General features: G+C 38.0%; 1 protein-coding gene across 2 annotated transcripts in view; it reads right to left on the bottom strand.

Annotated features, from left to right (window-relative positions):
* The window catches only part of synr (sayonara), a 149,165-nt gene that overhangs the window by 21,969 nt on the left and 111,144 nt on the right, over positions 1 to 16,052 (bottom strand). For both annotated transcript variants that reach the window (XM_067115440.1, XM_067115439.1), the window contains exon 9: positions 3,043 to 3,187. In XM_067115440.1, the coding sequence (XP_066971541.1) occupies positions 3,043 to 3,187 (145 nt within the window). The remainder of the gene's footprint in view (positions 1 to 3,042; positions 3,188 to 16,052) is intronic.

The raw sequence follows: 16,052 nt of genomic DNA, 5'->3' as shown, positions 1-16,052 counted from the left end.
TAAAAGTTTTAAAAATTGCATAAACTTGACGGATCCCAGACTAATCTAAAGTGACGGGAGCTAAAAGTCAGGGAGCGTTTTCAAAAATAATTTGTATTTTGAAAAATATGTTTAATCTTTTGGTAATCCTTTCTCTCTCTCTCTCTCTCTAATGCCTTACTCTTTCTTAAAACCAAAAAATCCAGTATGCTATCTCTCTCTCTCTCTCTCTCTCTCTCTGTCTTTCCACCAAAGGATCTAGTATGTAATTAATCTCTCTCTCTCGTGTACGTTCAGTAACATCGAGCTGGGTCGCATCTCTCTCTCTCTCTCTCTCTCTCTCTCTCTCTCTCTCTCTCTCTCTCTCTCTCTCTCCCCTGTCTTTCCACCAAAGGAACTATATGTAATCAATCTCTCTCTCTCTCTCTCTCTCTCTCTCTCAGTAACATCGGGCTGGTCGCAATTTACGTAAAAGTAATTATTTGAGGAATAATAGCTCATTTTCGTTTACTTTCGCTGATATGATGTACCATTTGACTCTAAGCCAGCCCTTTCCAATTGCGTCCTGACGTCCAGAATAAAAATAAAACTTTTGAAAATCAAAAATAAATAAAAGTAAAATTTATCCACTGCAGGCACAACGATTTCACATATAAAAGAGATACAAAAGGGGATTAAAGGATTATGATGTATTGAACAAATACAGTCACGTTTACGTCAAAGAGGACAAGTTAAAAACTCGATTTTTTTATTCCTGAAATGATTGCAAGTTTATCCTTTGCAAAAACAGCGATTTTTCACAGCTTAAAAAGTCACAGAGAGAGAGAGAGAGAGAGAGAGAGAGAGAGAGAGAGATTTGGATAATTCACGCCATACGTTCAGTGCCAACGGATAGAGAGAAGGAATGAACAAACAGCGGTTCAAGCCAGTGTATTGATTGTCACTGTGACACTACACCGGTGACCTATTCATGAACGGTGACTCTCTCTCTCTCTCTCTCTCTCTCTCTCTCTCTCTCTCTCTCTCTCTCTCTCTTTATTCAATGTCCCCCTCTTCTTTACAACACGGGACCTAGTATGCAATCTCTCTCTCTTTCTCTCTCCCTCTCTCTCCAATTCCCTTCCCTTTCTTTACAACAGAGGGCCTAATATGTCACGTCTATGCCCTTTCTTTATACCAAAGGACTTAGTATGCCATCTCTCTCTCTCTCTCTCTCTCTCTCTCTCTCTCTCTCTCTCTCTCTCCTTTCTTTACAGTAAAGGACCTCGTTTGCCATGTTCGAATATCAGTTATTACCTCCCATTATGCAAGTGTGGATTAGGAGGGGAACGAGGAAAAAAAGAGAGAGAGAGAGAGAGAGAGAGAGAGAGAGAGAGAGAGAAAGAGAGAGAGAGAGAGATTCTGTTGGGCGAACAGACATTGATAAATGTTCTGCCATTAGATTTGAGCATTGTCAACAGAAATAAATAAATAGATAGATAGATAGACAGACAGATAAATAAATAACAGCTAAATAAAAACAAAGGGTGCATAGGGGAAACTGGATGAAGTGATTGGAGAGCTAAGATAACAAAGGATTATGATATGAAAATGTCGATGTAGCCATACACAGTGAAATGCAACCAACGTTTTGTAGAGTAGAATAATTCTCTGAGGATCAGTCAACGTTTCGTGACTAAGCAACGTTCATGAACGTTCGTTACGACGGGCAGTTTTTTCCTCGTTATATTTGACCTTCTGAACGAGTTTTGTGACGTCGACAAGTTGGCAGTTCGATGAGGGTTAGGCCGGCCCTAGACGTAACTGTTTATCTGAACGATATAACTGATCAGATAAAAATCGTTGCAAGCCATCTAAACGTCGCTGCCCCTACACCATTCCGATATATCGTTACAATTTGCATCGGTTCCACAGTTTCCATAATGTCATCCGAGGAGGAGGATTCTCTGGCTCTAGCAGGTTTAGCTGTGGCATTATGCGTAAAAAGGGCAAAAAGTGCTTCTGGATCTAAGCGAGGTCGCAAGTGGAGTAGAGAATGGCTACTGAAAAGAAAATTTCAATAAACTCCTCCAATGTTTTGCGATTCATAATGAAGAATTTGTGAAAAGCTGGCAAAGACCTGCACACTGTATTTAAGTCACAAATAGACTGATAATCTGTACAGTTTTCCCCCTACACGTGAGATTTTCATCTGAAAGGCAAACAATCGTTAGATCGTTCAGATAAAAAGTATGAATGATTCAACTGTTCATGCCGCTCGATCAGTTCATCTGAAACGATCAAAATCTGCGCAAATTTCCCCCCTACACGTCAGTTTTATCGTAACGATTTATCTGATCAGTTATATCGTTCAGATAAACAGTTACGTCTAGGGCCGGCCTTAGGGAACTGACGTCGAAACTGAGTGACAAAGCATTGTTATGCTTGGACTGAATGACGCGATATTGCGTTGGTCTTTCCGTTGACGTGTAAAATGTAATGAACTGTGTTTTATTATCTTTGTGGTTCACTTTGTTGCTGTGTTTAGTCATCCCTTGGCAAAAGAAAGATAATTATTACCAATAATTATGATTATTAATCATAAAACGAATTAATAAAAGAGTGTTGTTATTATTACTAATTATTCTTTATCATTAAAAGCCTTTTGTGAACAAGATTTCACTTCAATTATTTTCCATGATGACTATTATTATTATTATTATTATTATTATTATTATTATTATTATTATTATTATTATTAAATGCCTTTAGTAGAAGAGTTTCCAATTAAAACATTTTTTCCCTCTATTATCATCATAATTATCATTATTATTATCATTTACACCCCTAAATGCTAGATTCTGTCCTTAATAATTTAATGTAAGAAAACCACCATACAAAATAAGGTTATTTCACGGCATTGTAAAATCTCTTGAGAAAAACAGATAAAAAATAAAAATAAATAAATAAATCCACCGCTGAAAAGATTCATTCACAATATGAAAATAGGCTCGCCAGTAGACGTATTTCGGGTCTAAGGGGTAGGAGGGGGGAGGTCAAAGGTCACAGGAAGATGGCACTTACTTTGTTGAGGGTCTCGACCTCGCTGGGGGCGCAGTAGGGGAAGGTCACGTTGTCGAGGTACCTCTGAGCACCCGAGATATTTTGACCAGCTGCTACCAAATTGTTCCTTGTCTCGGCGGCGACGCTGTAGCGGATTTCGAGGTCACTGTGAAGGAAGAAGAATGAAATTATAATATATGTTTTTTTTTCCAGTGGAAAGGACATTTGGACGGGCAAACATGGTGACTTTTTGTAGCCCAGAGCGGAATGGGAGATAATTAAATGAAGAATGAAAAAGAAGGAAGTTCTCGAGGTCACTGTGAAGGGAGGAGAATGAAGTTATATTCCCTTTTTCTTCAGTGCGAAGGAAGGGGTTAGACCTGGTGCCTTTTTCTAGCCCAGGACGGAATGAGGTAGGAATATATTAAGAATGAAGAGGGTAAACGAAGAATGAATACAAGGTTCTCTGAGTATTATGAAGGAGGAAGAATGAAATTATAATTTCTTATTTTTCTCAGTGCGAAGGAAGGAGTTAGACCTGGTGTCTTTTTCTAGCCCAGTGCGGAATGAGACAGGAATATATTAAGAATGAAGAGGATAAACGAAGAATGAATTGAGACAGGAATATATTAAGAATGAAGAGGATAAACGAAGAATGAATTGAGACAGGAATATATTAAGAGTGAAGAGGATAAACGAAGAATGAATTCTAAGTTCTCTAAGTCACTATGAAGGAAGAAGAATGAAGTTGTAATTTCTTATTTTTCTCAGTGCAAAGGGCATTTGGACAGGTAAACCTGGTGCCTCGTTCTAGCCCAGGGCGGAATGAGATAGGAATACATTAAGGATGAAGTGGATAAATGAAGAATGAAAAGGAAGTTCTCAAGGTCACTGTGAAGTTGGAAGAAGAATGATTATGAAATTGCATATTTTTTAGTCAGTGCAAGGGACAATTGAACGGGCAAACCTGGTGCCTTTTTCTAGCCCAGGGCCGAATGAGATAAGAATAAATGAGGGATGAATAAGACGTTCTGGAGGTCACTGTGGAAGAAGAAGAATTTATCATGAATTAGAAATGGGGAGGACAAACCTAGTGCCTTTTTGTAGCCCAGACCGGAATGAAGTAGGAATAAATAAAGAAGAAATAGGAAGGAAGTTCTACAGGTCTCTTGTAAAGGAAGAAGAATGTATGATGAATAATTATCAAGTTATATTTTTTCACTGTAAAGGATGATGGGGTGGGCAAAACTAGTGCCTTTTTCTAGCCCAGGCCAGAATGAGATATGACTAAACGAAGAATTAATAAGAAGTAAGTTCTCGAAGTAACAGTGTACGGTGAATGATTATGAAATTATATATTTTTTTTTAGCGAGGACAAGGGGACAGACAAACCTGGTGCCTTTTTGTAGCCCAGGGCGAAATGGGGCAGGAACAAACGAAGAATTAATAAGAAGGAAGTTCTAGGAGGTCACTCTGAAGGGAGGAGAATGTATGGTGAATGATTGTGAAACCATAATTTAGGGAGAAGGACGTTGGGACGGGCAAACTTGGTGCCTTTATCTAGCCCATACCCGAAAGTGTATGCATGTATATACATATATATTATATATATGTGTGTATATATACTGTATACACTGTATACATACAAATATATACATATATATATATATATATATATATATATATATATATATATATATATATATATATATATATATATATAATTGTAATAGCCATGATACACTCTTAACTTCTCAAATTCTTCACACTTTTTGGATACGTTTGTCACTGCAAAGTCACAGATCTAAATGCAAGAAATATGAAGTAATTCTGATGTCCTTAGCAGGATTCGAACCCGTATCTAGTAAAAAGTGACCAGTAGATTCTATACACACACACACACACACACATATATATATATATATATATATATACACACATATATTTATCAATACCTTACAAATGAGATAACAGACTGGAAGGATGCGCAACAGCGCCCCTTTCAGGCCCCTTCCCAGGCTGGGGGGGGGGGCAAGGGTAAGAAGAAGGGGGGAGGAGGACGTAAGGGGCGGCGTTCCTCCCCAAATACTGCCATTGGTGGGGGCGCCTATTAACTGACATGCTGCATGAAAACACTGTCGCCATTGCAAAAAAGATCAATAATAAATATCAAATGTACAAAGTTACTGCGTTAAAATTATCCCCAAAATGAGGAAACAGTTTCATTTATGTTCCAAAATGAATCATTACAGACTGAAACAAATGAACACGCAATTTGCGAGAGCAAAACTCTCATTTCCCCAAATGTCCACATTTATTTTAACTGTTCTCATATTGCTCAAACGAACACAGAACTGAGAGAATGTCAGCTGAAGACACTGATCTCGATAATGCATAGAAGTAAAAGGCTATTACACAACAAGGATTCCAAGCATAGCCCCAAGGTTATACCTAAAGAACTATAATGACAGTTAACTTCAAATCGAGAGGCGAAACGCGCAATTTTATCCACATAAATTTTAGCGAGAATAGGGCCAAACGCGAACGCGAAAATAAACGTCCACCAAAATATAGGAACGTTATATACCCATTATATGGTTGAATTATTTTGTGCCTTTGATCAAGGAAGCATAAAATTCATTTGCATTCGCGCAGATTCTTTCAATTACTGCAATTATGAGTGCCTGCTGAAGCGGCAGTTATTTACATCAGATTGTGGAAATATTCATAAAGCGAAATTTGGTTGGAATTGGCAAATAATCAGAGTCAGAATTAAGGTTCGTGATTGTTGTATACACAGGGTATAACGTGAGTTTATGCAAATATTTTGGGAAATGAAAGAAAAAGTCATTCTGAACAGAAAATATTCTATAAACACATTCATTTTAAGGCTTCGTTTGTTGGTGAGGTGAATTTTTAAAATAACCGTTATCATTAAACAGGCAAGTAAGCTGGCGCTACGGAGTGAGTAGTCAGGGATGGTGGCGGGAGTGGGCGGGCAGGGAGGGTTGATGAAGCTCGTTAGACAACTCAATTGCAAGCCTTTTAATTATGATTTTCATCTTGCAGGTTATTGAAAAATGTAACATTACAGTCCCTTCAAATAGTAAATCATCTGTGAACAGACTTCATGTAATTAATTTTAATGATTAGCTCTACGTAACAAGAAAGTAGTGTAAAGGTTGCTTGGCAACATTTATTTGTGATCCTTGAATTCTAGCTCAAACTGTCCAGCTGCCGCCTTGTCACGGAATTGTTATATCAGGAGTCAGGACTAGGCCTATGCCTATGCTGAATGAGTGATAGTGGTGATAGTGGCTGTAATAATGATGACAAGGGATTGTAGGTAGAATGGATACTGCACTTTGAACAATGTCAGCTTTTTACCTCTTTCAGTTACTGTATGAATAGGCTACCTTTGACAGGAAAGAATGAAGAAAGTTAATTTTCCGTAATCTTCCCATTCTTTTTAATCTGACAGAGACGGAAGCATTTTCATAGGTGCGTTTTTTCCTTTGACTGGTGTGTGATGAATGCTTTTGATGGAGAAGGGGAGATTTTTTTATGATATGTTTTAAATCTTTGATCGGTGTGTAATGAATAGGTCTATCTTTGATGGATGGGGGATTCCATTATGCTTGCTTTTCTTTCCTTACTGGAGTCCAGTGAACACCATTGTAGGAGAGTGAGGTTTCAATGGTGCATGCATTTTTCCCGTTTGTTCTGTATCTAAAGAATATATCTGATTTGGAGGTATTTTATTCACATCAGCCTAATCGCCGATTTCCTTTTTTTGTATAACAGTGGAGTTCACAACTATGTAAACCAGAAATGGAACTATTGTAAAACCCATAAATAAACATCTCATCTGCACATTGCTGGAATGGTAAGGCATTGTCTCCAGTTTTTGCTCTCAAAATGAATCCGGCGTTTGTCACTTGTAACCCAGGCACACTGACTTATCTTAGCGGAAAGGCGAGACTGTTCAGAGTAAGGCTGGGTATTCATGATCAGGTTTACCTGTCAGTTCACCCATGACCATTCAACGGATGAGTGTCCACACATAAAAGTAGAACTGTCAGTTGGACAGTCAACTCGAGGTCATCGCCCTCAGTTCTTGCCTAGCCTTCGTCGTGGCAACACTATGTGGCAGCGATGGAAACTCCCCTGGATAATAAGGAGGTGGAGCTACATAGACTAGCTGCTGCGGCAATTCACTTAAAAATAGGAAAGAAGCAAAATGGTATAACAGAGTATGGTCTAAATATTGCCTATTACAGAGAGATGTCTGTTCTCATACAATATTAATGAATAAGGTTAAATTAGAACTGAGGGTTGGTTCAGTTATTTATGAAATGGACCATGAAGCCTACTTTCACTAGTAACACCTTTCATAAAAAGGCATGGCACTGGCCTAGGCCCATATCAAATTTTCTATCACATGTAAATATTTATATTTATTTTTATCATAAGATTTGGACCCACAACGGTCTAATAGTGATGCAGGGTCTAACAATGAAATGAATTAGGCTTATACATAGTTTATTCATATTCTGGTCTGAGCAGCTGAGATCCTTCCCAGGTGAAATCCGGCGGCGAACTGTCATAAAATCGTTGCTTACCAGCCTTACCCGTCCACACGTGTGATCACCTGTCAGTCGGTCAGAAGAACTGTAGGTAATTCCATCAGTTCATCCGTTCTGGTGAGTGGACTAACTCCACCCACAAACTGTCGTCTACACGTAAATTTTAACGTCAGTTTCGATGAACTGGCAGATGGACTGACAGGTAAACTGTCAGCTTCATCCCCCTCCCCCCCATAGCCCTGACTGCTCACTCCGACATCCCGTACGCCATCTTATTTCTTGCTCGTTTAATGATAACGTTTTTTAAAAATTCACCTCGCCGACAAATGAAGCCTTAAAATGCATATGTTCATAGGACATTTTCTGCTCAGAATGACTTTTTCTTTCATTTCCCAAAATATTTGCATAAACTCGTGTTACATCCGGTATATATATAGTTGTACCTATATATATATATACTTATATATATATATATATATATATATATATATATATATATATATATATATATATATATATATATATATATATATATATATATATATATTCTTCTTCTTCGTTTTAACATGCTTTTTCCCATTTTTATATGGGGTAAGCACGATGCCTTCTTTTTGAAGGACTTTGATTTGGCGTTGGGGTAGGCCGTAGCCTCGATCGGCTGCCCTGCTTGACATCGCTTAGACCCCGGTAACGATGTGTATGTGTATCGTACCAATCCCCAGCTCCCTTTCTCCCAGCAGTGAGGAGAACTGGGCAGTTAGGTCGAGAGTTCGAGACGTGTGAGGTGTCTGTTATGTTTTTTTTTAGAAGATGTTGGAGTTCCTCGCTGGATGAGCGGGTTCCGTTCTCAGCTACCACTCTATTGGTCGCGAGTTCAAATCTCCGACCGGCCAGTGAAGAACAAGAGGAATTTGTTTCTGGTGATAGAAATTCATTTCTCGCTATAATGTGGTTCGGATTCCACAATAAGATGTAGGTCCCATTGCTAGGTAACCAATTGGTTCTTAGCCACGTAAAAATAAGTCTAATCCTTCGGGCCAGCCCTAGGAGAGCTGTTAACCAGCTCAGTGGTCTGGTTAAACTAAGATATACTTAACTTAACTTAGAAGATGTTGGAGTGGCTTTGTTTATGTGTGTATTAGTCTGTAACACCCATTTGCTTTCAGCAAACCTATCAGTTGATTACATACGTAATCCCGGGTGTCTACACGGATAGCAAAGCGTCCGCCTTCTCTGACCAGTCGGCTGCAGATTTGAACCCGCGCCACGGACCTCTACGAAGTCCTAGGCTACTGTTCAACCGTCTGAGCCATCGAGGTCCTATATATATATATATATATATATATATATATATATATATATATATATATATTATACACAAATACACCAGTGTACACACATCAAAAACACACACACACACATATACACACACATATATATATATATATATATATATATATATATATATATATATTCAAACCCAACACATGATACTGATACAAGAAAACTACCCAGAAACATCACATGTGATACAACCCCGCTTAAAAGGACGGAGGAGAAATAGAAAAAAAAGCATGAAATTACGTTTTTCCGTGAAAACCAGCAATTTATCAGGACAAACTGTACCCTAGGAATATCAAGTTTGCTCATCAAAGACAAACATGGCCTCAAACCTTTTATGTAAATTGCTTGTGTTTATATTTCTGTTTCGTGTTTTTATTTTCGTTCATACTTTTTCCTCTTCTATCTCTATCAATTATTGATTGGTTGGTTTTTTGCTGTGTCGTTTTCATTGTTTACTTTTTGATGACTGCGTGTTTTGAACGTTATCTAGATAAAGCTGGTTGTATAAAAAAAAAAATATTATCTCAATATGGATAGTAAATCGTTTGCTTCGTTTTTCTAGTTGAAAGAAAAATCTTACTCTAGTTTCACTGAACTAATAATCTTTAAATATATTTACATATACATAACTGTGGATTTGCTTCTCCATCATTGGCTCATGCTACTATGAGTATTTTTTATTATTATTATAATAATAATAATAATAATAATAATAATAATAATAGGTTCTATTGAATATTATTGCTGCTTCAGCTGCATTTATTTTAAAAGACTTTTTCTATTTTCCTTACATGGACTTCTCTTCAGTGGATGCGTGAAAATTTTGTCATTTCATGGGGAAAAGTCATCTGGATTCTGCTTCTTTATATACGAGTTAGTTGTTGCCGCGACGCGTTTCGACAGACTCTTCTGTCATAAAAGGAGCTAGTAGAGAAATAGAAAAAAATTTAAATTCAGCGTTTTTCTGGCGAATTCTGAAAACCAGCGAACTTCAAGCCAATTTATCAGCGACTCGAAACTGACAGATCTTCGCAACCTGGGAATATTCATTCCAGTTTGCCTCCGTTGCGTGATGTCAAAGACAAACATGGCCTCAAACATTATCTACTTTTATAGTCGGGGGATTGTCTCGTGGGCGCCTTTCATCAGGGCATCTCCATTTCTGTTTCGTTTTCAGGTATTTTGGATATTTCTGCATTATTCTTCTTAAATTCGTTCGATGCCTCCTGCGTCGTATTCATTGTTGGTTTTCTCTCGGCAATGAGGGCGCCTCTCCAGGCGCAGACGTCGAGGGGTCTATCTCTCCCGATTATACTTATATTTTGTATAATGCGGGAGATGGAAATATTGTTTTTTGGTTCATGATGGCACCCTCCTGGGCGTTTTCATTGACGCATCGTGGTCATTTTATAAGCGCCGGGGCATGTCAGGACATACAAATTGGTAGACCACGTTCTTCTGCTTGAGGGTTCTCTTGCTGGCGGAGAGGGGTTATCATCAGATCACGGGTGCGGCTGTTCTTATAATAAATTAAAAAAACTGTCTTCGGTCGGTGACGTTTTCCATGACGATTTTCTTCATGGAGTATATTATCTTTATGTCATCCTCTCCGAGGATGCCCTGGCGCTTATGGATAGTAAATCCCAGGAGGGTGCCATCATGAACCACGCCCGTGCTACTCACAATTTTTCTCCCGCGACAGAAAAAAAAAATCTTCGGACCTACGTCTGCGCCTGAAGGCGCTCCTCATTGCCGAGAGAAAACAACAATGAATAACGCAATCGCTAACGAATTTAATAATAATGCAGAAATACCCACCAATAATAATTAAAAATAACCCAAAGGAGATGCCCCTGATGAGCGAGGCGCCCTTCGAGACAATGATGGAGAAAGAGTAGATAATGACAATTCATCCATCACGCAACGGCAGTTAATGAATGTATTCCCATGTTGCGAAGATCTGTCAAAGATAAAACCAATATCCAGACCCCCGCTATCTATATTGATTTATCTCCCGCTGGAAATGACAGAAGAGTATGCGTCGCGGCAACAATTGTATATAACTAACTGTATAGAATATATAAAGAAGCAGAATCCAGATTTTGACTTTCCCCCATGGTGAAATGACAAATATAGGCGAGCTGTTAGCACGCACCTCCACTGAAGAAAGTCCGCAATAAGGAAAATAAAAAAGTCTTCTAAAAATAAATGCAGCTGAAGCAGCAATAAAAAGGGTCTGCTGCCAAATTATAATAATAATAATAATAATAATAAAAAATACTCATAGTAGAATGAGTTAATGATGGAGCTAAACACAGAAAATTTTTAAAGATAAATCAATTTTATATAATGATTTATAAATCATATGTACAATTCATAACATGAAATTTGCTCCTAATAATAATAATAAAATAATAATAATAATAATAAGATATCTAAACACAGAAAATTTCAAGTCATTTTATAAGCTTTATAAATCAATACAAATACATGAAATCATTCCTCATAGGTTTAAACCTACTATAACAAGAAATCTACACACATACACACAAACACACACACACAAACCCATACACACACAAACACAAAATCACACACTCTTCACCGAAATCTGCGTATTAATAAAGGGTTTCAGTTAAACAGAAATATTCCTAACGCACTTAATTTATATACACATGGCCCTGGCACCCTAAATTTAAATGCAAGCTTTGCCGAAACCTTCATTTGCATGCGCGTGTTCGTGGAGAATTCATTTCATTACAAATATCCCTGGAGGATTTCATTTAATAACACGTATCCCTGGAGAATTCATTTAATTACACGTATCCCTGGAGAATTTCATTTAATAACAGGGGTATTAATAACACGTATCACTGGAGAATTTCTTTTAATATAACACGTACCTTGAAGAATTAATTTAATTACACGTATCCCTGGAGAATTTCATTTAATAACACGTATCCCTGGAGAATATAATTTAATTACATGTTTTTTAGAGAATTTCTTTTAATAACACGTATCACTGGAGAATTTCTTTTAATAACACGTACCCTGGAGAATTAATTTGATTACACGTATCCCTGGAGAATTTCATTTAATAACACGTATCACTGAAGAATTTAATTTTATAACACGTATCACTGGAGAATTTCATTTAATAACTTGTACCCTTGAAAATTCATTTAGTTACACGTATCCCTAGAGAATTTCTTTTAATAACATGTGTCCCTGGAGAATTTCATTTAATAACACGTATCACTGGAGAATTTCTTTTATTAACATGTACCTCTGGCACACTGAATTTAACCTCTTAAAATTACAAATTTTCCAGACGCTGCTCACTTAAATACAAACTTTTTTTTTGACAGCCTCCACTTAAAACAAACACAGCCCTGGAACAATAAATTTAAATAAGAAGTTTTTTTTTTTTCCTCAGGGTTTTCAAACACGAATCCCCGACGCCCTGAAAACTAGGGTGTAGGTCCTCATTAAATATGAAGGTTTTTCGTCCTTATGTTAAAAACACAGAGAGTCAAATTACTTCATATGGGCACGAAAATCCAGTGCCTGTTCATTACGTAAAAAGTGTAATGCGCGGAAATAGAGGATGCCGTTTCAAAGCTAACGGCCGTGTCGGCTTGTCCTTTAGGGAGCTATATGTTCGCGTGGGATCTTTCCACCCAACCCCACCTACCTCCCTACCCCACCCCAGGTTTCTAATGCCTCCATATTAGGAGAATTACATTCTCCTCATCAGGAGAATTACATCTCATTCTTGTCGTGAGCACTACTGTAATGAAAGCACATTTAAGCAACAATAACAGCGAAAGCTATAGCAGCCGACGGTAATAGCTAGCAAACAGCAATGATGCGCCTAACTGAAGCTATTGTTAAAAGCAGCAATGTCAGCCGGAAGTTAGCGCTTTAGCAGAAAACAAAAGAAGGCAGCGACAACAGTAAAAGGTGGTGGAGTTCTGCGGAGTGCAAGAAGAAGAAGAAGAAGAAGAAGAAGAAGAAGAAGAAGAAGAAGAAGAAGAAGAAGGGGAGGAATAAGAGGAAGAAGAAGAAGGACAGAGAGAAGAAAGGAGAGAAGAAGAAGAGAGAGAGAGAGAGAGAGAGAGAGAGAGAGAAGAAGAGAAGAAGAAGAAGAGAGAGAGAGAGAGAGAGAGAGAGAGAGAGAGAGAGAGAGAGAGAGAGAGCACCAATACCCAGCTTTGTAGAGCTTTATACACTTCAAAGGGAAGAGCTGAATTTAGTAAAGGGGCGAAGATCTTACGTAAGCAAATGCTGTCCTTTTTTTTTTTTAGCCTTTCGCCGAAGCCAAACGAAATACTGTAAACTAGACGAAATATATCAGGAGATTTTATTGTCAAAGCGATCATTTAAATTCGGCATTCACTCACTTTCCTGTCAGTTCTTGGTATTCCTGAATTCGTGGAGAAGATAATGAGAGAATACCCAGTCTTCAGGTGTATTCATTTTCGATAAATTTGAATTTTGAAAAGCTTTGTCGACAGCTTCGAATATTAAACCTTGTTTTACGACGTGAGAGAAATAGTATACCTCGATATCATAATTCTAAAGCCCTCCCAGCCCTTCGTTGGCTGAGTCGGTTGAGCTTCAGACTGTCACTCGATGGGCCGGAGTTCAATTCCCCCGGCCGGCTGATGAAGAGTTAGAGGAATTTATTTCTGGTGATAGAAATTCATTTCTCGCTATAATGTGGTTCGGATTCCGCAATAAGCTGTAGGTCCCGTTGCTAAGTAACCAATTGGTTCTTAGCCACGTAAAATAAGTCTAATCCTTCGAGCCAGCCCTAGGAGAGCTGTTAATCAGCTCAGTGGTCTGGTAAAACTAAGCTATACTTATCTTTTTAAAGCCCTCCCAAAGAGACAAAGGGTCGCGCGTTGGGGGAGGGGAGACACAATATATTTTAAAACTAGTATGAAAATATTCGTGATGATTTTCTATAACCCATTCGATAACTTAAGGTGAACTGCATTAAAGGAATTAACTTCCATAATTTAAGCCAAAGGCCAAGCGCTGGGACCTATGATGAGGTCATTCAGCGCTGAAGGGGAAACTGGAGTTAAAAGGTCTTAAAGGTGTAACCGGAGGAAAACCTCGCAGTTGCACTATGAACCAATTGTTAGAAGGTTGAGGAAAGTAAGATGGAAGAAAGAGCATACGAAAGGAGGTACAGTAATTTATAATAATAGGAATGAAAAGGGTTGCAGCTACAGGCCAAAGGAACGCCGCAAAGAACCTTAGGCAAAGCCTGCAGTGCACACCGCTTGAGGTGCATTGACGAACCAACTCCCCACGGGTGAAATAAATTGAATCACGCTTACCGACAGACAAACAGACAGGCAGACGTCCAAAAGGCTCAAATGCCCTTATAAGAGGCTTTCATAATTACGCGGAAAAGCCTGAAATTTATTACAGTAGAAGAAGTTCCGGAACCACCTTCGTTTAGTATGCGTAGCGGGAACAAGTACAGATTGGCTCCCGGGCAAGGTAGAATCTCGTTGCCAGGTTGTGTTATGTACACTGCAGGGGAGGTCTTGCATGAAGAATTCCTTGGCCCTGTGTCTGTTTGGCTTTTTCTTTTGGACAATTTTTGCCTCTCACTGTTTATCTTTATCTTTTTTTTTTTAATTTGTAAACCCAACTCAAACTTTTAGTGAAGCAGGATTTATCTTCATCTTTTTTCATTATTTTTTTCTTTTTGTAAACGGAACTGAAACTTCTGAGGAAGCGGTATTTGGGTTACGATGCAATTATGTAACTCTTGTTTGTTTTGCATCTCTTACATAACGAAGGAATCTTGACTAAGGAAGAGTTTAATACAGCTATACAGTTCTCCTTGTTACTTAGGAATCTCATTTACATAAAAGTATTTCAGAAATCCTTTCATTTCATTACATATAGCTCTGGCATACTGATTTAAATTCACAATTTCCAGTCAACCTTTAATCATATATAATTGTTCATTAGGCCATTTATGTAAATACAAGTTTTCATCACGTGTATGTAAATGATATTCTCTAGGAGTACGTGCATACAACGGAAATCATCAAAGAAAATGAACATATAAATGGAGGTTATCAAGAGTACATACGTACACACATGCATGCACAAACATACATATATATACACATATATTATGTATAACTATATGTATATATAGTATATACATATAGTATATATACTATTTGTATATATATGTATATATATAATATATATATTCCTGACAACCTTCTTCTAAATTCCGTCAGGATACATACATTTAACTTTAATGTACCAGACCTTTGCGTATTAAAATTACACCGATACATCTCTCATTGTTTTCCATAAAGAGAGAGAGAGAGAGAGAGAGAGAGAGAGAGAGAGAGAGAGAGAGAGAGAGAGAGAGTTCAAAACCCACTTCAAGATGAAGCAAAGCAGAGCACTTGATGGTAATCACATCCTCATGAAGCGTTTGAATTCCCTCCTAAAGCGGAAATGATTGCACATCTCGCCGATGAAATTACCTCCGGAAGGCCTCGGAATCCTAACGATGATAAGAAGAAGAAGAAGATGAAGAAGAAGAAGAAGAAGGAGGAGGAGGAGGAGGATTATTCATTATTATCATTTACCGTGAGCACAAGACTGCTCAAAACCTATCCACTGTCGGCGTTCTCCAGATTATCGTTCGATTCGGAATGGTAATTAGAGATTGCACAGAGATTCCGGTTACCGGAAGGAATGGGGGTATTGGAGAGATCCGTAAAGGAACTTTCAAGAATGGATTTCGTCGTCTTATTTTCGTAAAAGGGAATTTATCTTTATACCCAGCTCCTTTGCTAATATGTCTCTTGGTAACATTTTCGATTTAGTATTTAATGTAAATTTATTGAAAAAGCTGGTTTTCTTCATAAAACTGAGGTCATCTTACACAGATATCACATCTTGGCAGATTTTACATTGTTTATCTGTAGTTTGTATCAGAATTCACACTTCACTTCCATAAAGGATATTAGGCTCAACAATTCTTTCACATTTCAACCATGCGATCCACTGACATCCTTCCTGTCTTCCAAACCTTCTGCAGAGACCTTA

Source organism: Macrobrachium rosenbergii, chromosome 13, assembly GCF_040412425.1.
Source record: "Macrobrachium rosenbergii isolate ZJJX-2024 chromosome 13, ASM4041242v1, whole genome shotgun sequence".
NCBI lineage: Eukaryota > Metazoa > Arthropoda > Malacostraca > Decapoda > Palaemonidae > Macrobrachium > Macrobrachium rosenbergii.
This window is presented reverse-complemented; position numbering and strand designations above follow the sequence as displayed.